Source organism: Microplitis demolitor, chromosome 7, assembly GCF_026212275.2.
Source record: "Microplitis demolitor isolate Queensland-Clemson2020A chromosome 7, iyMicDemo2.1a, whole genome shotgun sequence".
NCBI lineage: Eukaryota > Metazoa > Arthropoda > Insecta > Hymenoptera > Braconidae > Microplitis > Microplitis demolitor.
The window spans coordinates 5706271-5732382 of record NC_068551.1 but is presented as its reverse complement, the minus strand read 5'-3'; the positions used below and the strand labels follow the sequence as shown (position 1 = coordinate 5732382).

Genomic DNA, 26112 nt, shown 5'->3' with positions numbered 1-26112 from the left:
GTCGACATAAATTTACCGTAAGCAATATAAGTTCTGAGGACCAATTGAAATTTCTGTTTTTCCGTTCGTGTCAACATAAAACTCATTATTTAATTTTTGCAATATGTCCTCCTCACTTTTATATATATTAGAAATAATACTCATAATAATAATTTTAACCCACACAATACCACAAATATATGTATAGACATAAATATGTTTAATAATAATAGTTTATAATTTAACAATTTATCATTTTGAAATCATTGTGACATTAAATTTACGTTTCAAAGACAATAAAACTGAAAAATTATATATTTTATTGAGAAAAATGAAATTAAACGTCAGTTTAAAATTCATATCATGTCTTATTATAATTTCATTTTCTAAAAAATATATATTTTATATACCCGGAAAGTGAATAACAACAAATCCTTTCATCCATCATTCTCGAAATTCTTTTACCAAGAAAAACAAATTGTTGTTTATTGTATTTTTTTTTTTTGAAAAAAATATAAATCTTGATGGTTTACAAATGAACCAATGACATTTTTAGAGCGAACAATATGGATTAACAAATGCGCTGTCAAAATTTTCATATAGATACACGTATATATTTATATCTATATATATAAATAAATACTTGACAGTATGCTCGTGCGCGATAAGTGACAGTAGTGGGTCGTGAGCAATAATTATTGTTGATGATACTACTTGAACACTTGTTAAATTGTAAATTTAAAACTCAAACTTAAATTGTAAAAAAACCTATTTCAACTATTTTTTATTTAAATTACCTGCATACAAATGACGTCATTATTTCCGGATGATAAATTGAAACTTCTGAGAAATTATCATGGGAATAAATATCGAAGTATTTTTATACCGTAGTATATTAAATTTAAAATTATTTTTAAAAATATATAATAAATTTTTTTTTATCGATTGATTACTAATTTATTTATTTGATTGGGCAATGAAGTTTTGTACACAGAGAAAATGAGGATTAATAATCTTACAATTTTTAATACACTGCAGAGCAAACTTTAAAAAGACTGATGAATCTAATACAAAAAAATATATATCCGGAAGGATATGTCGGCAAAATAGCATACATACGACACTACTACAGATATAAGCCATATATGTAAATATATACATATATATATTAGGGTCGGAGTCAAGGTAACGAAGTCAAGTTAAAGTAAATTTCGAGATTTTTTTACTTTTTCGGTGATACTATTGGACTTATCGTAAAATATCATAGAATCTTTTTTGTAGACAATTTTACTTCCTAAAAGTTATCTCTGATAAATTTTCTTTAAATTTCGATTTTTTTCTTAGTTATTTACATTTTAATGCCAAGCTCCTAAAAAAGCAGTGTTCTGATCGATTTCAAGAACTTAGCATTAAAATGGAAATAGCTAGAAAACAATGCAGAATTTGAAAAAAATTTATTTATAATAATTTGTAGGAAATAAAATTGTCTACAAAAAAGAGTCTATAACATTTTACGATAAGTCCGATAGTTTCGCCGAAAAAGTAAAAAGATCTCGAAATTTGCTCTAATTTGACTTCGAGCTCGAATAACTTTTGAACAGATGGATTTATCGAAAAATGATAAGAGATATTTTTTGTAGAGCGTTAAATTCCCTACAAAAATATATACTGAGCTTATTCGTACAATGAGCCATTGCCGAGTTAAAAAATTCCAAACTAAAAAATTATTTTTTTCCATGTTATTTAAATGGGAAATCAAAAAATTCGATGAGCCACCTCTTAATATTAATATTAAGAGCTTAAACTTTACCAGAATTTTTTTTTCATCATCTTTAACAATATTTTCACGGTAACTAAAGAAAGAAAAATTAGTTATTTTTTTTGGCCCACCCTAAGATATATACTATTTTTCCGGGATATATATTTTTTCGTGCGGGTACAGAAATTTTTTTTGCTACACTACAATCATTACTATGGAGACAAATAATTTCTATTGAAGCTTATCGATAATTTTTGAAAACAGATCTTACTCGAGTAATAGTTGTAGTATAGCATACAATTTTTTTGACGTTTATTGATCAGTATCACGTTCGACCGACATGATAATAAATCGTTAGAGTTTTAATCATAATTTTTGCACAACTTATTTGCGAAGCAATGAGATGTGTTTTATTAACGCTTACTCGATCCGAGCTGATTCACTCACGTAGAATACGTTTTACACTCGTTCAGATATATTTTTTTCTTCGGTCATTTAAAAAAAATTTTAATTCACAATAATTATTTAAATTATTTAAAAATTTGCAATAATTGCACTTACTATACTTTATATTTGCTATATGTGAGATAGAAAATTTAACTACAAGCTCTGTTGTGACACTATTGTTATGCCGGTTTCTTTAAAACTGAAATTATTAAAAATTCTTCCCTATTTTCATCCCTAAATCTCTTCTTGTGATTGGTCAGTTCCCTTCCCTTATAGTTTTAAAAAAATTTGTATTTGTATTGTAGTAAAATTTATATAGAAAAATCAGTAAGGAAAAAAAATATTAATTTTAAAAATAAAATTTTGAATTAGAGGTACCCAAAAACTTTTTCTTCAAAATCACTTAACACTAATTCAATTATTTATAATTTATCAAAAATACCCAGGACTTATTTTTGAAATTTTTTTTCGTCGCTTCCTTTAAAATTGTATAAAAAATCCTACATTTTTTATAATTTATATATAAATCAATATACTTGTAAAATTTTGCTAAAAATATTTTTAAAAAATTCCATTTTTGTAACCACCCTACTTTGGCCGAAAGTAAAAAAAAGTTTTCAACTAGTCTTCTTTTTGTCAGCTATCCCCTATTTTCGAAAATAAAGATTTCTTTTATAAGTATCTATTAATAAACAATTTAAAATTAGCCAAGCAAATATTTATAATAATTAATTAAAAATATAATAGTATAAATTGATAAAATAATGGACGTAATAAGATAAAAACGTCTCTTTGGTTGTAATTAATAAGATTCTGTCAAGTGTAGAACACTCGGTGGTTGCCTTCAAGTGATAATAAATCAAATTATTCAAAGATAAATATATATATATATATATATATATATATATATATATATATATATATATATATATATACTGCTAATGCAATGGATCATGTAATTTTCTATCTCCATTCTCTATTAACCAAATGCTCAAACATACCACAGCCCTCACATCCCCAAGATAATTTAATATTTGTTATTCAATATCATAATAATAATGATAATAATAACAACAACAATAATAATATTATTCAGTATATTAATACAATATAAATGTAATTTTAAACCGATCGCAGATGCCGGTTTTGCCGGTCAGTGTTTTCATCGACAGTTCCTCAACTCATCGATAGATCGCGCCTTTGATCAAGCAATCGAATTCAAATATATAAACAACATATCACTAATTACTTATAAAAAAATAATTTATTATTAATCAGTGAAAAGTTAAATTTACCTGCAGTAATAACAAAAATGCGACCCACTGATAATATCTTATAACTTTAATTTCTTCTTGCCGATGACGATTGTGATCTGATAAGTGACCAAATCGTCTGTGAGACCAAAGAAAAGTTGAAGGAGCAACTCCAGGAAAGGCTACATTTACTCCAGCAACACCGAGCATTGCTCCAGTAACAAAATAAGTACTGTGTATCCAACAATAAGCATTGAATGCATCCACAGGAATATCTCTATAACAGAAAACAAAAATAATTTTTAAAAAGGCCATTCAGCAACCGAAATGGAAGTAGATTTCATGATATCTATATGTATAAATAGATATATATGTAAAAAGTGTACAGTCGAAATTGGGGTCATTGGGAAAGCTGCAGAAAAATTTTTCTGAACATCAGCAAAAACCCAGTAGCAAAATTTCATTTAATGAATAGTAAGATAAGTAATTTCTGTGGTCTAAAAATATATATAGGCATGAAAATTAAAGCTTATTTAAAGAGCTTTCAGATGCATTTTAAATAAATTCGATAAGTTGTCACATTAAAAAGTTATTGAAGAAAGAATCAGTACAAATATGAATTTTTGACAATTTGAAAATTTGAAAATGCTGTAACTCGTAAACTAATTGACCGATTTTGCCCTTTTTCAAACTTGATCTCGAAAATCCTCTACAGAAAATGTGTGCTAAAGTTTCACTGAGATCAGTTAAGAATTGTGGATGCTATCGTCGTAATAAGTCGCGTTTTATCGTATAAATATACATAAATACATACATATATAAACTTTTGAACCATATGTGTGTCCTGACTCAGAAAATTTTTTCAAAAAATTTTATCAAAAAATAAATTAATAAATAATTAAAAATGAAAATGTACCTCGTGTGTACACAGTCAATAGGATTTCCTACAGATTGTTTAGCAGATACGATAATTGAAAATATTAACATGACAGCAGCCGTGAACACGTGTGCTCTCATGAGAAAACCATCACAGGTAACTCTTCTTACCTATTGAATAAATATATATATATAAATTATTAAATTAAAATTTATAAAAAAATATATAATTCATCACTTACACGAAACAAAAAATATAAAGCACTAAATGCATCCATTATTCTTTGATCGTGACGTCCCTTATATTTAGAAGGATCCAACAATACCCTGAGTGGATTTTTATTTTTATTTTTAATACGCGAGGATCTTGTCTTATGTCCACCCTCACTACGGTTTAATTTATCGATATAAATCACTGTACTTGTACTACTGGTCGTGATGATCGAATTGCTACTGCTACTGCTACTACTACTGATACTACAACTTATTCTTTCATGTGGGTTTCGCATAGTTTAGAAAAAAAATTTTTAAAAAATCACCCACAGCTTAAACTCAAACTTATACTTAAACTATCCATGGTTTATTTAACCAGTCCATTGAATATCGAATCGTGACATTTTTATATTTACTTATACATGATTTATTAAATCACGACATTGTTTCCTCTTTTCACGATTAAATTCTCAAAATATATATTCTTTCATTTTTACTCTGTGTAATGTTTTTATAAAACACATTTTTACTTTATTATTATTTTTATTTTTCATTCATTGCAATTAATTTTTTTTTATTTGAGTGAAAAAAAAGTTCTTAAGATTCGAAAAAAAAATCTGTCTTATCTCAATTAAAATATATTTATAAATTGATAAAAAAAAAAAATAAATAAATGATGATATGACGTACGCGTGTGTCCCGATGCGCGGGATAGCTCCCAAGAAACTGATTCGAAACATAGTGCCCGACCTACTATGCTTAGCTCCTGTGCTTTTAGTTGCCAAGAAGTATATGTAAGAATTTAAAAGCATGATGATGATGTTGACGATTATAATCATCAACATAATAAACATAATTATTTGAATAATTATTAAAATAATGATAATAATAACAAAGACCACACAGTTGATGACGGAGATGATGATGTTGATGATAATGAGGAGCAGCGATAATACTATTTTTATATAAACCTAAACCAATTGGGTGAGACAAATTTTATTTATAAATTTTTTTTTCTTCTCCCTTATTCTCGTTTCGCTTATTTAATGTTTTATTTAATACGTCTCGTATCTCGTTCCTACTATGACACAATTTGTCCTTCTACTTCGCCCACGTTAAGCCCAAGTCTCAATGACGACAACTATGACATCGCATTTATCGCACCACTCCGCTACTATATGTTCTGTATAAGACATTTTTATTTTATTATAACATTTTATCTTAACTTTATGCTTTATCAACTTGTCTCTCGGCGCCCTGTCATTGTGACAGTTAACTTTCATATATATGTATGTACATATATATTGAGGAATTAAGAATAACTTTTTATCGTTGTATAGTTTAATTTTAGTATCGGATTAATTCGGAGACTTCACTGGGCCAGCCGAAAAACTTTTTAGTATTTTTTAATTAGGTTACATATTTTTTTTTTTTTACACAAATTTTAATTATTTAAAATGCAACTTCCTTGAATGCTCTGTTAAAATTTATTTTATATTTTTGGGACAATATAATTTTTTAGACTAAATTCATTACATTAATTTAATTAACAAGTTTACAATCCCAACAATTAATTAGTTTTAATTTGTTCAATTCAATTACTTTATAGTAAAAAATTTCGCTGGTCTTTTTTTATTATTATTATTATTATTATTATTATTATTATTATTATTATTATTATTATTATTATTATTATTATTATTATTATTATTATTATTATTATTATTATTATTATTATTATTATTATTATTATTTTCGTTTATTTCTTATTATCTGTATCTAAAATTAAAATTTCAGTGATTAAAATTATTGGAATTGGCTTTTAGGATTTTTTGTTAACGAGATTAAAAGTTACATACTTTTTTCTATTAAAAATAATTGATTCACTGTCGCATCTATCGAGTGTTCTATATTTTTTTTTTTTTACAATTTAAAGATACGGAGATATATTATTTAAATATTGCTCATCTTTTATTCATGAAAATTTATCACTCCACTCAAAATATGTGAAGGGAATTTAAAACTATATCAATATGTCCGCGTGTAAAAAAAAAAATATATGAATGACAATTTTCAAAAATATAAAATAATTAACTTACCTATTAAGGTCATAGCACTTGAACGTGCTTGAGTTATTTGGAGAAAGTAACTTACTTGTATTATTTTAAGTAGAAGCATCGACCAATATGTACTTTATCAATGCCAATTAAATAGGTCAATATATGTTACATATTTATTAAAAAAAACAATAACTAGAAAATAAAAATATATTTTTTTAATTAATCAATGAAAAAATTTTAATTCAATCATTTGCTTGATTTATTTTTTTTTCTTTCAGTAGATAAAATAAAAACTCATATTTAATAATAATAATAAATAAATTTTTGAATGCATTCTCTTATTTGATACTAATCGTGTAAAAAAAAGTTCCAAAAATTTGTCCGCATGAAAAATTTCAAAATTTCATATAAATCCGAACTTAGTTACATTTTTTCGTAACTGACAAATTTCAAACTAGAAATAATATTAGAAAATTAAAAAATGCACACCTCAATCGCTCATTTCATTTTTAATCATTACTTCTGTTTTATAATATTAATTAATGATTTTTTATTATGAATTTTTATTCAACTTATAAATTATCAATTTGATTTTTTTATTTCTTATTCTCAATTTAATTTTTTTTCTATTAAAATATTTTAAATATCCCGCGTTTTTGTCTTGGACGCCGCTCTTTTTTTCAAACCTGCACTACTGCGCTAGTGCTGCTACCATTAGTTGATGGCGAGAAATAATGAAAAAATAATAACAGTAAAGATAAAAATGGCAGCTAAATTTTTCGTGAATAATCAGTTTTGCCTTTTTAATTAATAACAATTAAACTAAAAAGATTTAGATAGTGATTTTTCATTGAGCTCTTGTCATAAAAAACACAAAGATAACAAAAAGAAAGTTAGGCTGATTAATTGTGTCTATCAATAGCTATCGAGTGTGCGAAGTTTCATACGTAACAAGTGACCGCACTGGTTTTTTCAGTTAAAATAATTTATTTTAAACTAATAAAATAATTGATGGACAATGTTGGGTTCAAATTGTTCCTTAATATATTCTCTGTATGCTAGTATACAATTTGATTTATTTTTATGTAATTTAAAGAGTGTAGAAATATTTTTGTCTGAGTAAAATAGTCAAAAAAAGATCTGTCAGTAAAGCATTCTCAGTTTTTCGCGCTTGAAGTGTGCAATTAAATTTTATTAAATATTTTTTTAATTTTATCGATGCTTGAAAAATTTTATATCAAATAAATAAATAAAATCAATAATGATTTTGATTTAAAAATAAAAATTCAAATTATCAAATGTCAATTTTCCGATTTTTTAGAACTAAAAATCATTAAAATTTTTTTTCTTCATGCCATCATATATATTATCAATTATACATATATTTTCTATAATTCTAATATTTAAAAATTAAAAAAATATATAAAATTAGATCGTGTCAATAGACTCGGGTCTTTTTACCTTATCTCAAAAAAAATATTTTTTGCCAATTAAAAATACTAGACAACAAAGAACAAAGCCTTTTATTGATGATAAAATAATGATTATATAAATATAATAATAATAAATCAGATTAGTGTTAATAAAGGCAGGTGTTGTAAAGTAAAGGCAGTAATATTGCGATTTAGCTTTTCATTAAAATATATATAAAGCAAAATCACTGGTGAATATTATAGAGTAATCGTTATGAGCAGCCGCACTGTCAACATGTGCAGTAAATTCTGCAGAATACTCTCAGTCGAGTTATTTCTCCAAGTAGTTATTTATCTTGTGTAAGAGAGAGTGATCTGTGTAAGCTATGCACTATACTAACTACGTCCACTACGACAATAAACGATTTAATGTACATGAGTTATTCATTTATCTCTGCCCTCTGACTTGACGTGCGTCCTTAATGGCTCGTAACTAGATCAAAAATCACTTGCAATCACTTTAACCCATTTTATCTCAATACAATAACTGTCTTATATTATTTATTGTTTTTTTTTTTTTATTGATATATACAAACTCTAGTATATATTTATACTTCAGACATTTATGCCCTTAATTAAGACACAATAATTACACAGACAATTAGTGCTTTATTTGGATCAAAAATATATTTTTATTTATATATTTTAAATATTTTTCTATTTAAGTTCAAGCTATGGATTATTTATTTTTATCCATATTTAGTTATTTCAGTGCTTTACTATATATTATATTTACTCAATAGTCTTTTACTTGCGCGTTTAATTAAATTACAAAGGGTACAAAGAACTATTCAACGTTAATTTATTTTTGAAATAATACTATGCGAATTATTCCATAATATTATGTTTTCATTTAATACGTTATATAAAAATAGGGTGATAATATCTTCCGATAATAAACTTTTCGATTAAAATATCATAAAAAATTAATATTTTATACTTATCATTTTTTTTTACGACAATTTTTGCATAAAAAAAAAATTTGCCAGTCTAAAAATCAACTAATTTTACATCTCTTTTAATTTAAATCACTACCAGACAATTAATGTTGAGAAAATTTTCAAATTTTAAATTTTTTGGCGGCTAGATTTTTTTTTTGCTACAACTTTACTTGCGCCACAATTTTTTTTCAAATTTAGTTTTTTTTGAATAATCAACCGTAGAAACAAAACCAAATAATTTTTTTACGATATCTTAAATTAAAAATTTTTCACTAAAAACAAACTGAGTCCCACTTTTACATAATAGAATAATAATAATTATAGACTTAAAAAAAAAAGCGGTAATTTTTTATATAAACTATTTAGTAATTTATTTAATAATAAATTTTTATATAAATTTAATTTATCATTTAAATCATACATCTATAATAATTAATACCAATACATTCTTCATTAATTATCATCTCTGTTCCTTAATAATTAATTAATCAATTAATTAACACTAAATCTTACAAATTATCTCATTATTTAAATCATATTGGACCACTGGACTATCAAAAAATCTTCAATTGTTCAAAATCTTTGTAAAATTTTATAATAAATCATTTTAAAAAAACGATTACTTTAAAGTGTATCACAATATCGATTAGACGATAAATTTAAAAAATTGTCGATATTAGAAAAGAGAGTTAAAATCTCATTTAAAGAAAAAAATTTATATTTTATAAACAGCCTTTTATCTCATGGCTTTGATCCATTTATTTAAATGTCAATAAATTTTATTTTCAGTCTCAGTTTCCCTATGTCATGTAAAAAATATTCAAAACTGATTTGCCATTTTTATTTATCAGAAACGTTACATTTAATATTGATAAACCCCGAAGAATCAAATATATATATATAAATATATATATACATTTATAGATAAATGTCGTGAGAGTTGAGCAATGTATAATGAAATCAATTATCGATTTCTTTTAAATAAAATTTCCATTTAAATTTAAATTAAAAGTATATAAACAAATACATACATGACATCGATGATTCTGAGTAGGCATTTCAATTTTTTTCATCCATTTATATGTATATTCTATGAATACCAATATATATTATCTAAATATATATCTCATGCGTATACTCGATATAGTCTTATTAAATTCTGCTTAAATATTTTTGTAGTAAAACTTTTATCAAATTTATAAATTTTAAATATATACTGATACAAAAATATATGTCACCATATATACGTACTTAAAAATGTAGTAATAACATTTATATGATCATATATGACAGATTTTAGTAATTAGATATGTTGTATATTATTTAAATTTAATTAATTACTTAATTATTATAATATGTTCATATTTGTCTTTTTAAAAATAATATCAATAGATCATATATAACAGATATCAGTAATCACATAAAAATTGTCATTATATATTATTCGTATAATTTATAAAATTAAATCATATAAATTTATTCAGATCTTGGCGCGTTTTTAACTTTTTAATTACAAGTGATTTAAATGTTTTGCAAATTTTTAAATTCTTTGAAAAATATTTTTTTTTATTCGGTTACTTTTCAATAAATTTTTAAATAACTAAAGAAAATTAAATAAAATATAATATATATGACTAAACTACTGATTAACTGGCTGCGACATATGATTGCCGACTTTCTTAGTGAGTTCTTCTAATAATTCGCGATAGACCAATGAGTCCATGTTCGATTGCAAAATATAAAGCAACCACCAATCACCGAGATCAAGTTTTTTACTGATATTCGAACATACTTCGATAGACAGTAAACGACCGGAGTATTTTAAAACGTAAGGTCGTACTGAAGGCATGAATATTAAACTTGCGCGGTAGATCATCAGGCAGACCAAGAAAATTGATAGAATTATGAACCAAAACCAGATGAAGATGTAAGTTTTCTCGTTTACGATGTTCAGTGGTAGAATACATAATGAATCGTGGGTTTGAATCGTTCCGGATGCACCATATTTGTGGAATATGCATTTAGTTACTCGAGGAAATACGTATACCATTGGATCGACACGTTCTTCTTGTGGTGTGTCAGAAAATTGCAATACTCGGAGACCGTAGCTCATAAATTCACCGTCAAAGAAACGATTCATTAAATATAATTGCACGAAGATGTTTATTACACACAATACTTCACAGACAAAATAACGGTATACGTACATATTGTGTCTCTGAAAATAATAAATAATAATCATATTTGTATTTATAATAATAATAATAAAGACGGGAAGCAAATTAGCGTGAATTAGATTCAATGAGAGTAAATTGGGTACAAGTCAACTATGTTCTTGTTAATGTTGTCTTTTCTTGTCTTCTTTATTTTAAATGTTATATTTCTTTCTTCGTTTTTTTTATTTTTTAACAACAATACCTTTTTTTTTGTACTCAAATAAATTTAAAAAAACATTTAATGAAAGATTTTTATTTAGAAAAATTTTAAAGAAATTTGTTAAAATTTTTCAAAAAATTTAATCGGACCGTTTCTTACATGAAAAAAAACTAGATGGTGCAGCATGAACAAGTCTAGGTGGATCACCATGAAAAAATCATGCTAGGGCAACATTATTTGTCATGTTACTGCAATAAAAAAATCATGTTGCTCCAAGATGAATGTAAAGTTACTACAACATGAGTGTTTCATGTTTCTGCAACATGAATGTAATGTTACTGCAACAAAAAAATCATGTTGCTCCAAGATGAATGTAAAGTTACTACAACATTAATGTAATGTTCCTACAACATGAAAAATCATGCTGCCTCAACATGAGTTTTTCATGTTGGTGTAACATGATAAATCATGTTCCACTAGCATGATTTTTCATGGTGACCCACCTAGATCGGTTTATGTTGCATCATCTAGTTATTTTTTACGTATAGAAAACTGTATTGATATATTTAAAAGATAAATTTTTTCTTCATAATGTTTCTAGTGATTTAAAAAAAATTTTCTAAAATATTAACAAGAAAATAATGTTGACATCATGGACAAATAATTATAATGACTGATCAATTTTCATTAATCATATTGAATCAAGGCTATTGAGATTGACTGTAATTTACTGAATTAATATCTCATAGAATACCTTAATATGAGTCACTAAATAATCCATTAGAGTATTTTTTTTCTTGCAAATGGTTTCTTCACTATCAAGACCATGATTTAAACCCATAACCAGTGTACTGGCGAGACCGCCCTCCCAAATGTTCCAAAGCCAGTGCGGAAGGTAGCAAAACATTGCCTGTAAAAATAAATCAAATAAAAATATTTATCATAAATCTATATATAAATATAGAAAGTATCGTATTAGCTGTGGTAATTGATAGCATCTATTTGAAATACAAGTCCTTCAGCATACCATTGGAATTATTTATTTATATCTTTACAAATATATACTACTGGCGTTTCAAAGTGTCACAGCATGTCAATCTAATACATCCATACATATATACTATATATATGTATATCAGTATTAATAAGATATACGATAAACTTTACCTGGAAAAATAAAACGAAGCAGACCCATTGATAGTAAGTGTAGTATTTCCTTGCTCCAACATCTCCAAAGTCATTTGACACACCAGGATGTGCAACTTCAACGCCAACCTGTCAAAAGAAGTCAAAATAAACCATAATTAGTCGGGTTGTTTCAATACTTTCAGTCAGATGAGAACAGAACATTAATTATGTAACATTTTTTACAAAAAAAATTTTATCGCAGTTTCTTAAACTAAATTCATTGTATGTTAGTACAATAGCTGACTAAAACCCGGTGTTGCAAGATAAGAGCTTTAATTTGCTTAAATATCTGCTTTGCCAGCGCGACTAAAACGCTAACTGGATTCTCCTGTGTGATAAGACTCAGCAAGTAGGGGACAAGATCCTACGGGTAATTTGAATCTCGAGAACAACTCAAAAGACACGCGTCGATTATACATTAGCCTCTATTCACATGTATTTATACTTATACATACATAAATATGTGCCATGTATGTGACATATAATACTTTTATAAATATATATATATACATATATATACATTCATAAACAATCCTGTAGGTTATTCCACACTGTATTTAATACTCCCAGCTCTATCTGTTGCAAGTGGATACAAACGCTATAAGATTCAACTCGATAAGCACTTAATTGCCTTCCAGAATTGCCTTGATATTACATTCGTCTTACATCTATCACATCAGCAGTAATTATCTTTTATTTTTATTCTTTAAGAAAAAATTTTATTTTATTTCCTTTTCATTGTTTTTGATAAATATAATTTATTAAAATATATATATATATGATTCTATATTAAGGGGGGGGGGGAACGGGTCTAAGATACAAAAAAAAAAGCAAATTTTTGTAATTTTTTTTTCAGAGTACCTTCATTATTAAAATTCTTAAAATTTGTGGCATAATTAAGCATCATTTCAAGAATATTCAGATAAATTTTCATAAGAAAATATTGAAAAATAAGCCAGTGGTAGTGGGGAGAGACGAGTCACTTAAAAACAAAGTCTCTATGCCATAGACAGGATAACTCATGACTGCCTCATCTGAAATCAAAAAACCAAAAAGATTTCTTGAGTACATAAATTTACCTTGGATTTGAACGAAGGAATAAACAAAATATTAATTTTTGAATTTTTGGTAAAGGTGTAATAAAAAAATTCTGATTTTTGCCAAAAATTGCTGCTCTTATTTAATTAAAACATAAGTAGTTTTTGAAAAAAAAAATCCTTCGTTCAAATCTAAGATAAACTTATGTACTAAAGAAATCTTTTTGGTTTTTTAATTTCAGATGAGGCAGTCATGAGTTATCCTTCCTACGGCATGGAGACTTTTTTTTAAGTGACTCGTCTCTCCCCACTACCACTGGCTCATTTTTCAATATTTTTTTATGAAAATTTAGCAGAATTATCTTGGACTGATACCCAGTGCTGCCAGAACGTGCGATATTTTTACCCCCTCCTGCCATTACACTCAATGCTATTTCACCTCAGGAGGGGGTAAAAATATCGCACGTTCTGGCAGCACTGCTGATACCTAACGATGTCGCAAATTTTAAGAATTTTAATAAAGAAGGTACCCTGAAAAAAATATAACAAAAATATCCTCTTTTGTTTGTATCTCAGACCCGTTTCCCCTTCATTGTATTAATTAAAAAAAAAAAAGAAATATTAATTAAAATTGAAAAAAATTACCTGACGATTAAATGCATCAGGCATAGTAAAAGTTGAAGTAATCCAACAAAATGTATTGACAACATTGTTAGGCAAATCCTTGCCAACTATACAGGATATCGGATTACCGACATACTGGGTGGCCGTGATTATAAGTGAGCACGTGAGCAACAATACAGTTGTAAAAATATTGTGCATACGAAAAACCATTGAATCTGTCTTAACCTCCTGCCATTTTAAATATTGGCTCAGTCCTCGCAATAAATTATACATGGCTGATTATTTGTTTATTATTATCACTGATAATATTTAAAAAAACAATAATAATAATAATAATAATAATAAATAAATAAATATCTATAAACAAAACTAATTGATGAAACGCATGGAAGCTTCTTTTTAGTCGTTTGAAAAAGACCGGATGGTTAACCGGTACCAGCTGTCCACCGATTATTTCTCCCACTTTATTTTATATATATATTATATTATTATTATTATTATCACTCGAGTTTCCCCTCGATCTCCAGCGATACGAGTTCTCCCAGTCGATACAATCTTGTAGATATATATTTAATAATATGAGAACACTATTTCCAAACAATTTATTTATTAACCACAGAGTTAATGCCGATTTATTTGTCAATGATCCTTTTAACTCTCCAATTAAACAATACGTTTTTTTTTTATCTATTTATTGGAGTCCTCAATGTCACTGAAGACTCATAAGTCAAAGACACGTGTTGCATATGTAAACAAATTTGTTTTAAATGCAAAAATAAAAAAAAACAATACTGAGTAGCCAAAACTAGTGAAATGGAGTAAAAATTTGAAGGTTTAATTTGAGCGAAGCACTTTGAAGTTCAGTTGAGCTTGAGATGAAGTACGAGGCGAGCACTAGTCCTGAGAATTTATGACAAATAAAATGAAAAAAAAAATTGGCGGTCCCACGTATCGTTTCGCACGTGTGTTCACATATATATGTATGTATATATAACACAGAAAAAGGAGAAATATTAAAGTATCGTTGACTTCGGCTAGCGATTGTCGTCGAACGTCAGCAGCACGTACGTACGAGTCTCTTGGTCGTCGACTGACGAGAAGTGCCAGTGGATTTGTTGGGCCGGGGGGAAAAACGTGCCGAGGGGAAGGGGTCCTTTGAGGCCGCGAGGGGGATCGCGGGTTGCAGGATGGGGGACAGCGTTTTTTATGCCTCTCTCTTGCTCCTTTTTTAGTAATTCTGTCTTTGTTGGGTGTTTCTTTAAAAGGGGGACCGTGCTAATGGTAACCCATCAGAGCAACATGCTCCCCTCTCGAGGCAAATTCTACTTCTTTCTCTTTCTCGAGAGCTCGGTTGCTTGGTACCGAGAACTCTATAGTTTCGTTTGGTTTGTTGCATGTTGTATGTAGTATTATATTGTATTTTTGTCTATAGTTGAGAATAAACGCGTTCTCAACATTACTTGCTCACTATCCTCACTATTATTTCATATATAGGTATACGCAGTGTGATTTTCACCCGACCGTTAACTTCTGGGCCCATCTAGATTGCTCTGGAAATCAAGAAAATTTTTCTATAGATAAATGTTGCACCCAGAATAAAGAGCTTAAGACTTTTAAAACAAAAAAAAAATTTTTTTCAGTTTTCGGAGTATTATTTTTTATTAAAAATTAATTTTAAAAATATCACTAGCCCAAAAATAATTCTTGTTTATTAAAAATTTTGATCAAAATTAATCTAAAATTTTTTTTTCATACTTCAGAGTTAAATTTTTTAAATTAAATCTAAAAATAAAATTTTGACTTCAATTTTTAATTTCATATTTTTAAGTGTAATTTTTTTTTAATTAAGAATTTATTTAGTTAAAAAAAAATTATTCCATAATTAATTTTCTTTTAATTGTCACTAAAATTTAATTTTTAGTTTTTGGAACAAAAAATTTATATTTACAAGCATTAAATTTCTCAACATTAGACACTGAAAAATTAGTTACATAAAATACTAAATTTTTTCAACACATGGTCGAGAAAATAAAAAAAAATTTTACGGTCAATTACTTACAAGTGAGTGGACTCAACTTAAACTACTAAACTTTCTCATACTAAAAGAATGACCGTACTGTATCACCGACAACGAGCTTTTAATTATAAGATAAAAATCAGTGTATCCAAGGTTAAAAAAATAATAATAAATATTATTCAGTCCTTGTAACGTCATCAGACATCTTCAGAACGTACAATAATTATTTAAACAAAGCGCAGCCTATTATCATCACGAAATCTCGAGAAACATAAGACAATTACGCGACTTAAAACTCCAGACTTTCTTTATCATTTTTTTTTTTTATCATGGTCTCTTTTTTCTTCTCTTCTGGTCCTTGATATTCAGTACCAATGCAGTCGAATGGAAGTAAAGTCACTTTTTTAGTCTCGAATGTTAGCAAAGAGCAACAACAACAGGGACCAATCGACTCGACGATCTCACAGTAGTAGTTACCGTTCCAGTTTTTATCACCTCAGGGTTTACTGGGTTTGCGTCTGAAGGCGCTTGAGGTTGTAACGCTTTACCATCGCGGATCTCTCCAGGCTTTAAAGTTTCTCTTTAAAACCTTCAAGGCTCACTGGACGGGTGAAATCAAAAATACGTTTATCCATTGTATTGTATTGTACTAAAGTATTTTGTCTACAGTCTACAGCCCACACTATATAATGCTTACTATAGACCAACAGTATTGTGTTTTGTACATTGATAAATATTTCAGTATACGTATGAAATAACGTCTAAGTGTATAGAACGTTAATCAAATGAACAAAGACTACCGACGTACGAAGAAAGAATTTTAAAATGTCCAATGCTCACAGAGACCTTCATACTTTTTTTTTTTATTTTTAATGTTAGATTACGTGTTGGCAATTTACTTTTTTTTATTTTTAGTAATTATTAACGCGAATTTTTATAAGCCTGCGAAAAAATTGATCATTTTTTTTGGCCTCTTAATTATGAGAGTAAATGAGACAGACCAGACAAACTTGAAATTGTTAATATGTAGAGTAAATAATTAATAAAGTAAAATTTGAAAAAAATGGGCATTTAAAATATTTCGAAATTAATAAGTGCATTTTTTACAAATATTTTTTTTTTAATTATTTACCCTATTTAATTATAATTTAAAATTTGTCTGGTGTCTGCTACATTCACACTCGTAAATGTAGCGGACATTAGACAAATTTAAAATTATTAATATGCAGAGTATATAATGAATAAAATGAAATTTGAAAAAAATGGGCATTTAAAAAATTTTGAAATTAATAAGTGCATTTTTTATAAATATTTTTTTTTTAATTATTTATAACTTTAAATTTGTCTGATGTCTGCTACATTTACACTCATCTCTTAATTTTTCTTTATTAATCCTAATTTCGAGAACCAAGTTTTATTAATAACTAAAGCCTGAAATTAATTAACAATTTTATTTATTTCTTACGATGAGAAAAGTCCGGCATAAAGTAAGACACTGGGGTAAAATGGGACCGCATATAAATCTGTAAACGTTCGGGATAAACTGAGTCAGCGTTTTTTTAAAAAAGAATAGAAAAAAATTTTATTTATCGGTCCATCAGAAGAACGTACGGCAGTTCGACCATCGAATGCTGTGTCACTCCTAAACTTTAATAAAAATTTTTTTCTAGTTCTTCATTTCACTTCATAATATAATTTTTTTTATCCCTACTCCTAAAAAATAATAAATGACAAAAATTAACACAAATTTTTTGTTTATTCAAAATTTTGACCAACGGTTAACTTGCCCCACCCTTTCTTGGATAACTAGATATTTAATTTCGCTCCGAGATTTACTTACTAATTATTTATTAATGACAATTGATTAATTATCGTAAAGAATTTATGAAAATAAATTTTTTTAAAAATGACTAAAGCGTCAAAATAGTGAGCGATAAGCATTCAAAGAAATAATGATACATTGTATATTTTTATATCGTTAATTAGCGTAGTAAAATGAATTTTATCAATAGTAAATCATTAATGTCTTTATAATGACTTTATATAATATGATTATTTTTATCGATAAGTTTAAAAAAACACGTAAATGATAAAAAAAAAAATAATTGATTTTTAAAAATAAATTCACTGAGGAAAAATAAAAATATATATGTAGTACAATTTTTGAAAAGTTCAATACAAAAACTGTGTCTAAAAAATGATGAATTTTTAAACGTGATAAAAGTATTAAACATAAAAATTAACACATTGGAACAAAGTACTACTCAACGTTATCTCTGGTAAAAAATTTATCGCTCACGTTGCATCAGCCATGAGTTGAGTTCAGTAGACAGAGCCATATGCTTTCTGAATAAATGCAGGTTCATGATAATTTTGGTAAAGTTACAAACCACATTCATTGTGCTGCCAAGATCGCATTGGAAGTTCGCATAACGTATTAGCATGCGTGACTATTGCATCAGTTTGCTCAACGCTCACAGAATACACAATCCGGAAGTTTGTCCAGGTGATGGGATAACTTTTATCCTCATTTAGGATAATACAGTATATAAATAAAAAAAATTATTTTATTATGCTTTTTATCTTAACTCGTGTAAAGAAAATTCGTTCCAAAAAGTGAACTTCCAAAATTGAGACAATTCTGAACTTTGAGTTGAACATTTTTGAAACTTTGAAATAATTAGAAGGGCCAAAATCTTTCAACTAGTATGGACTTTTCTTGTGGGTTTCTATTATTTTTTTTTTCTTAAATACAAAAAAAAACTGACCTTCTCAAAAAATTCTAATACAGTCGAATCGCGTTATAGGTCCGGTTTGTATCTTTTTCTTTTAAACAGACTCATGTTAATATGAGAGAGACACTAAGCGGACTTATAACGCGACTCGACTGTAAAAGTCAAAAAAAAATTTCATAAATATTTTCAAACAATTTTTAGTTTTTTTTGTCTCATACCTGAGTAATTTTGCTAAGAGTCGTAAATGTTGATATTTCCTAATTAATTCCTCTTTTTTTTTTAATGTTCTGCATATCCAAAAAATTGTCAATTCAAATAATTTTTGCTCAAAAAATAAAAAAAAACAAAACGTGCAGGAATAGTCTCCACCAGTTGAAAATTCATCACTCTAATTTTTTCAAAGTTAAAAAAATGTTCAACTTAAAGATCAAAATTGTCTCAATTTTGACAATTCACTGTCATGAAGGTTTTTGTCAAATTTTTTGAACGAATATTTTTTACACGCGATTGACTGAATAAATTTTAACCAAAATTAATAAGTCTACGCCAGTGGATTTAGTATTATATATAGTAGAAAAGGATTTAGGGTATAGACAGAAAAAAAAAAATAGAGCATGTGTTCTGCAATGAACACGCGACCGGAAAGGGGAGAATGGATTCGTTTCAAAATTATTTTGGCTGTTGTGTGCAATAATATATTCATCATATCCATATATTTATTCAACTATTTACTATGCGATAATTAAAAAAAAAATATTTATTAGCATAATAATAATTTAAAAAAAAAAAATCTCAATGCTTAATAAAATGCATCAATGAACAAAAAACAAATTTACATATTTGTATGTTTTTTTATTTCCGTCTTATTAAAATTTTTTAAACTTGGACTTCGTATCTTAATGTTTTCCATATGATGCATTTGTACTCCAGATGCACGATCTGATGCAATTTTAACAGCATGTGTGGTATTATTGTTATTATTATTTATGAAGTTATAATAATGAAAAAAAAAAAAAAAAATACAATGTAATTATAATCGCAATAAATAAATCTGAGGATAAAAATGCTAAAAATAAAAATATTTTATTATTAATGGGGTGCTAAAGGCTTAATTATTAAAAGCTTATAAATCTTAAATATGTACATAAATATACAATGGAATAATTTATTATATATATATATATATATATATAAAACTAAAGCAAGTTGACGATTAAGTTGATAAGTTTATATATATATATATATATATATAATTCTGTAAGTTTATTCAACTGTTCGGAATTTAATTAGCATAATTAGGCCATCATAAATATAGATATTCTATTTTTTTTTTCACTATTTACTTATAAAAAACTTCTTTTTTATCCGATATATTCTTTACTAAATATATTTTGCAATAAAATGATGTAATTTAATCGCTATTAATATTACAGTAGTTATAATAAAACTTTTTTTTTTATAATTTAGCTGAATATTTTTTTTTTTTTTTTTTTTTTTTTTTTTTTTAGGTCATCGTGAACGTTCGTCCTTTCTCTTTTGCTTGACGCAGTAGGTTCAAGGTTAACAATAATGCTAAGGAATGTATATGTATATATATATATATATATAGAATTACTTCGAGCCAGCTCCTTACAGCTTGAAATTGCCTAAAAATTTATCTTGTATATTTTTAAGAGACTTAACAACCCAAAATGGTCGATACTTTTAAGAACCAGACCCTCCAGATGCACCAGACCTTCCCAAGACCAAACAGTTTCTAAAAAAAAAATAATAATTTTTCTCACTTGAAAGGAGGGGCCCTTCTATGGAAACCTTCGTGACTTGTGACTTAAGTCACGTACTCTGTTGCATCAGCCAAATTTTAAATAAATCGTTTTCTTTTCGGTTTTCTCTTCTATTTGAAATGACATTTTGAAATATATTTAGTGAATTGTTATTTTTACACTTCAATATGTTTGTGTTAGTATAGACATACGTATATTGAGATGTTCATTATTTTTGTCATTTTGAAAATTTTTCAAATCTTATACCAAAAATATCTTCATAGTATATGACAAAAAAAAACATTCTTACCAAACAAGAGATTTTCTAGATAAAATTGGAACCAAAGTTTATATTCAATCCAAGCATTGATTATGTGCAATTTTTTTTCTTGTTGAAAAAGAAGAAAAGATGCAAGATTGCTCAAGAACTTTGTTTCATTAGCGTTAAAAAATCCAGTACTCAAAATATGTCAAAGTAATTATTAAAATTTATAAAAATCCCATTTCAAATTTTTGATACTTTCATATATTAGAGAGATGTTTAATTACCTGAATAGTACAATATTAACATGCGCCTCCAGCTAAATTAAATTTAGAATTCACATGTTCATGTGATAATGGAAAACAATCAACAGTAGCGAATAAACAATGTAATTCAAACTGTTTACAATCGATGGTCGAAGTCTTGCTGTACCACCCACCTTTTACCCTTTCGCCCTTCAAAATTAATAGCTTCGAAAATAACATACTACAATTTCTAGTGCATATCTCGAATAGTTTTTTTGACTTACAGCATCTGAAAAGCAGCCGCTTATCGGTTCTCAAAAATACATTTTTCAAAATTGCTGCAGTTATAACTCGAAGACAAATCGTCCGATAGATTTGATTTGAATTGCAGTTTCTTTTATATATGTTTCTACGTACCACGAACCTCCAGGTTTTCAATCGAATCAAAAATGTAATTTTGGCACGCAAAAAATCATAAAATTTCCGCGCGAAATTTGAATTTTTCTTAAAAACTCCGCCATTGTGTTAAATTTAAATTTGGTTTCAGTCCGAGGGTCATGGTACAGGAAATACCTTCTAGTTTAATAAAATTTTTGGTTTTTTTGATTTCATGGACTGTGAAGGTCACTATCACTGCAGTGGGTGGACTTTTTTTTTGAGCGGGAGATTATGAATAACTCACTAAATTTTGAATTTTTTGGTCCAAAAATTTTATCTCATATTCATTATACATCCACAAATATATCCTTAAAACTTTAAAACATTCCATGCAGTAGTTTTCTTCGAAAAAATTTCTAAAAATCATCTTTTTTCAGGCGTTCACACTATTGGCCCCCCTTAATGCGTCAACTCAAAATTTTTATTATAGTGTTCGAGAAATGCATTTTTTTAATAATATGAATATATTTTTGAGAGATTAATAAAGACCAAAATAATAAACGCCCTATAATACCACTGCAGATCTATACTGTTTTGATGAAAACGACTAAATAATTATTATTATTTATGATCCCTGCTTTATTGACATAAAATTAACATGAAATAAATTCACATCACTGAAATTTGGTTGAAATAACTTAAACCAACGCTAGATCAAGAGATCTGTAAACATATCGATCAAAATTAACTGTCAATATTTGGAAGGACTATGGATTGATAAACTTGGGCTCAAATTACGTGTCAGTTGACAAATAAAATTATATTCTATTAATTACTAGTTTACTTGTCAAATTTAAATAATATTATGTGTACATACAGTCAATGACAAATATTTACTATAGTAATTTTTATATTTGCATTGACCTGATTGCTTATTTATTCGATCACTAAACTCGGTCATGTGATTCAATTTATGGTAATAAATTAATTATTATGCAAACATATATTTTGAAGGGTCAGTTAAATAAAAGGGCTTGGAAAAATATTGGAAATAAGGATTCAATAAACGGAATCGCGTTGTAGAAGATTGAATTCAAATTACGAGAAAATATGAGATATTTTCTTCCAATTTACTGTGAGAAAATAAATTTCGGTGATAACATTGACCGAGAATAGAAAAGTTATTAAATAAGCTTTTATTGATGAAATTAAAAAATTTTAAATTTCAAACGTTGTGGATGTGGCTGTGGTATATAAATACCACAAATATACGAACATACATTTTTTATACTTAGAATTAAAAAAAATGTCGAGAAAATTTAATTTTGACGCTAAATGAACATGAGATAATTTTTTTTTTAAAGGACATCAGGATATCGAAATCCTTCATTTTCAGTCTGTCCTTATATAATGGAACCCTTACAAGACCACCCGGATGTTGGTATCATTTTCAATAAAAATTAAACATATATTAATATTTAACCGAAAATTATTGAATAAATACGATGAAATTAAAAAAAAAAAATACAAAGCATTTAAATTTGTTAAGCAATAGAATCATATTATAATCAACTAAATATATAATGAAGAGTAAAATCGAAATCTTATCAGCCATTAAAAATTTATTCGACAATAAAATTAAAATCAAATTATTTATCCATTAATAAATCAAAAAACATCATCTACATTTCATTGATGATTAATTATCAATTAATTAAAAAAAAAAAAAAATTTATATCACCAAATTATTCAGGTTGGTAATAAACAACATAACCACATCCATAAATTACCTAAACGACCATAAGGAATTTTTTAAAAATTCTTCCGGGTTTTCTCATGGTCACTCTGTCATTGAACTACTGGATCCATGTGCCTAAAATCACGTAAGCCATTTGATTATGTAATTTTTTTTTATTCTTTCTCTACTACTGCCTTACATATAAAACACTTTCAAATACACATGTCTCATTAAATATATTCATCATAATATCATATGTAATGAATATATATTAACTTCAATTCAAGTATAAAAATTGACATATATATTATTTTTATTGTTGATTGACATATATATGGGAAGAGCGGGCAAAATAAACCATACCCCGAACAAAAGTAAAAATTTTTTTTTTTATTTAAAAATTGTTTATATCAAATCTAAGTAAAAAAAAAGATTTGAAATAAAGTTGTTAATCAAAGAGGCCGAAAAAAAATTTTGAAAACAATTTCGAGACATTCATAATTGAATTAAAATGATGACAAGAGTCGTAAGTGGGGGTTGAAAAAATTTAAGAAAAACGAAACTTTCTACGAAATTTTTGGGATGGTCATATTCATCCGTTTTTTATTTATGTATATATATTTTTTTTATAAATGTCTTTGATGATGCTCAATCCCATTAATTATGACAAATTTATTAGGATTTTTCAAAATCAATCAGAAAATTAATTTTTTAAGAGCTTGACATTAAAATGAAAATAACTAGAAAACAATGCGGAATTTCGAAAAACTTTATTCATAATAATTTGTAAGGAATAAAATTACGTACAAAAAAGTTCCTATGACATTTTGTGATAAGACTGATAGTTTCGCACGGAAAAGTAAAAAGATTTCAAAATTTACTATAAATTTGACTTTAAGCTCAAATAACTTTGGAACAGTTGGATTTATCAAAAAATGATAAGAGACTTTTTTTGTAGAGCGTTCAATTTCCCACAAAAATAATTACCGTGCATAAAAATCCTTTGATTGGTTCGTGAGCAAGAAAATTCTAAAAAAAAAGATTTTTTTTCTCATGTTATTTAAATGAGAAATAGAAAAATGGATTGAGGCAAACCTTAATATTATTATTAAGAGTTCAAATTGCTACCAAAATTTTTATAATCACATATACTTTCAATTTTTGGATACCATAAAAAAAAATTTTGTTTTTTTTTTAAACACCCTAATATATGAATAAAATACTTTTCATCTTTTTTTTTTATTTATCATTGTTATTATGATGATTATTATAACACACTATCTTATGTGAGTGAGCAATGATGTGATGCCAAATGAAAGGAATATAAATGTATGCTAAATGCTAATCATAATAATAATAATATAAAAACAATAAAAAAAATAAAAAAAAACGACACACATGACTGGATTCTTGAATAATTTACATGATTCTTAATGCTATATAAACACACATATAGTTATAGCTAAATGTTGAAATTGAAATAAAAACTACTGGTTTTTTTATTTTCTCCTTACTCATTTTACGCGTCGCTTTATCGAGCAGATAGTATAGAAAGTCAAATTGTCATGATATACGTAAAGCACGAGGATTTCATTTTAAATATAAAATTAATCTTAAGCCATTTTACAAAGTAAATAAATTTTAAATTCATTAAGTATTATCATGACTGTACTTAACAGATATTTTTTAATGTTATCTTTTATTTAATAATTTATATTTTTTTGTATTTATATTTTTCAATACCTCAGTCTAATACGGTAGAAAAGTTTATGCCTAATACATTACAACTGATAAGTCACGTAATTTAAGAGATGGTTAACAAATTTTATCATAACGGTTACTGTTATCTGAGATAAAAAAAAATTTGACGTCATGTGATTGCAATACTTTAGAAGTAGACTTTTATTTGATAGTTACTTGATATTTAATTTATATTCAATTCAATCACTAAGCAAATATTGATAAAATATTTTACTATTTATTTTATGTGCTATCATTTTATATAAATATATAAATATTTTCGTTTGATACATTTTCTAGTAACAATAAAAAAGGTAAAATATTTTTTTTTATCAAAATTTAGGTAAAGAAAATTTTGTTTGCTCAACTGGATTCCGACGTTATAACAGAATTTTCTTTTTTTTTTTTTTTTTAATTTTTCAAATATTTATTTTTTATTGGTCACCGAAAAATTTTTTTGGGATATCGAATTAATTAAACACGTAATCAGTAATTAATTTCATATCCTGTTTAACCCTCATCATAAATATCTTCAATTTAAAAAGTGGCATATATTTAATTTACTGTGGCTTAAAAATAATGATATGAGTAAATGACATAAACAAATTATTTATTAAAAACTTGAGTAATTTTAAAAATATACGACAATTTTTTAACTGCTTATGACTTTTGGCAAAGAATTTTTTTTTTCCAATCGAAAAAATTCCACTTTTTACAAGGTACTGAAGTAAGCCGACGTCTAATAATTTTTTGATTTTCTTTGAGACGGTGAATTATATAAAAAAAAAAAATTTTGAAAAAATTACACCTGTAGTTTTTTTGATTTCCTACATATGCATATTTATTACTTTTTTTTTTTTCGGTATCGATTTAAAAAAAAAAAATCCGAAAATTTTTAATTGTCTGCTAACTTTAGGATCATCTTTTTACATGTAATTTAATTTTTTAATTTTTGGGATTTATTTTAAATGAAAAAATTTTTTACTGCAAATATGTTGGGTATTAAAAG

General features: G+C 26.5%; 2 protein-coding genes across 2 annotated transcripts in view; both read right to left on the bottom strand.

Moving 5' to 3' along the window:
* Window positions 1-4678, bottom strand: part of LOC103570102 (innexin shaking-B) — a 29490-nt gene extending 24812 nt beyond the window's left edge. Inside the window, exons 1-3 of the mRNA XM_053740504.1 lie at window positions 4557-4678; window positions 4355-4485; window positions 3481-3715 (exon numbers count right to left, since the gene is read on the bottom strand). Coding sequence (XP_053596479.1) covers window positions 3481-3715; window positions 4355-4485; window positions 4557-4592 — 402 coding nt within the window. The 5' untranslated portion in view covers window positions 4593-4678. The remainder of the gene's footprint in view (window positions 1-3480; window positions 3716-4354; window positions 4486-4556) is intronic.
* Window positions 4679-9419: 4741 nt separating this feature from the next.
* LOC103570103 (innexin inx1) lies at window positions 9420-15345 on the bottom strand. Its single transcript, XM_008547710.2, has 4 exons — window positions 14247-15345; window positions 12544-12651; window positions 12131-12286; window positions 9420-11218 (listed from the first exon to the last, which is right to left on the bottom strand). Exons 1-4 carry the CDS (start codon window positions 14496-14498, stop codon window positions 10640-10642), a joined length of 1095 nt encoding a protein of 364 aa, XP_008545932.1. The 5' UTR covers window positions 14499-15345; the 3' UTR covers window positions 9420-10639.
* Window positions 15346-26112: the final 10767 nt, after the last annotated feature.

Coding starts and splice junctions, on each gene's coding strand:
- LOC103570103 (XM_008547710.2), bottom strand. CDS start 14,498: ATGTATAATTTATTGCGAGGACTGAGCCAATATTTAAAATGGCAGGAG. Junction 12,652..14,246: donor CTGATGCATTTAATCGTCAG/GTAATTTTTTTC, acceptor TTCTTTTGACAG/GTTGGCGTTGAAGTTGCACA. Junction 12,287..12,543: donor GCTTCGTTTTATTTTTCCAG/GTAAAGTTTATC, acceptor TTATTTTTACAG/GCAATGTTTTGCTACCTTCC.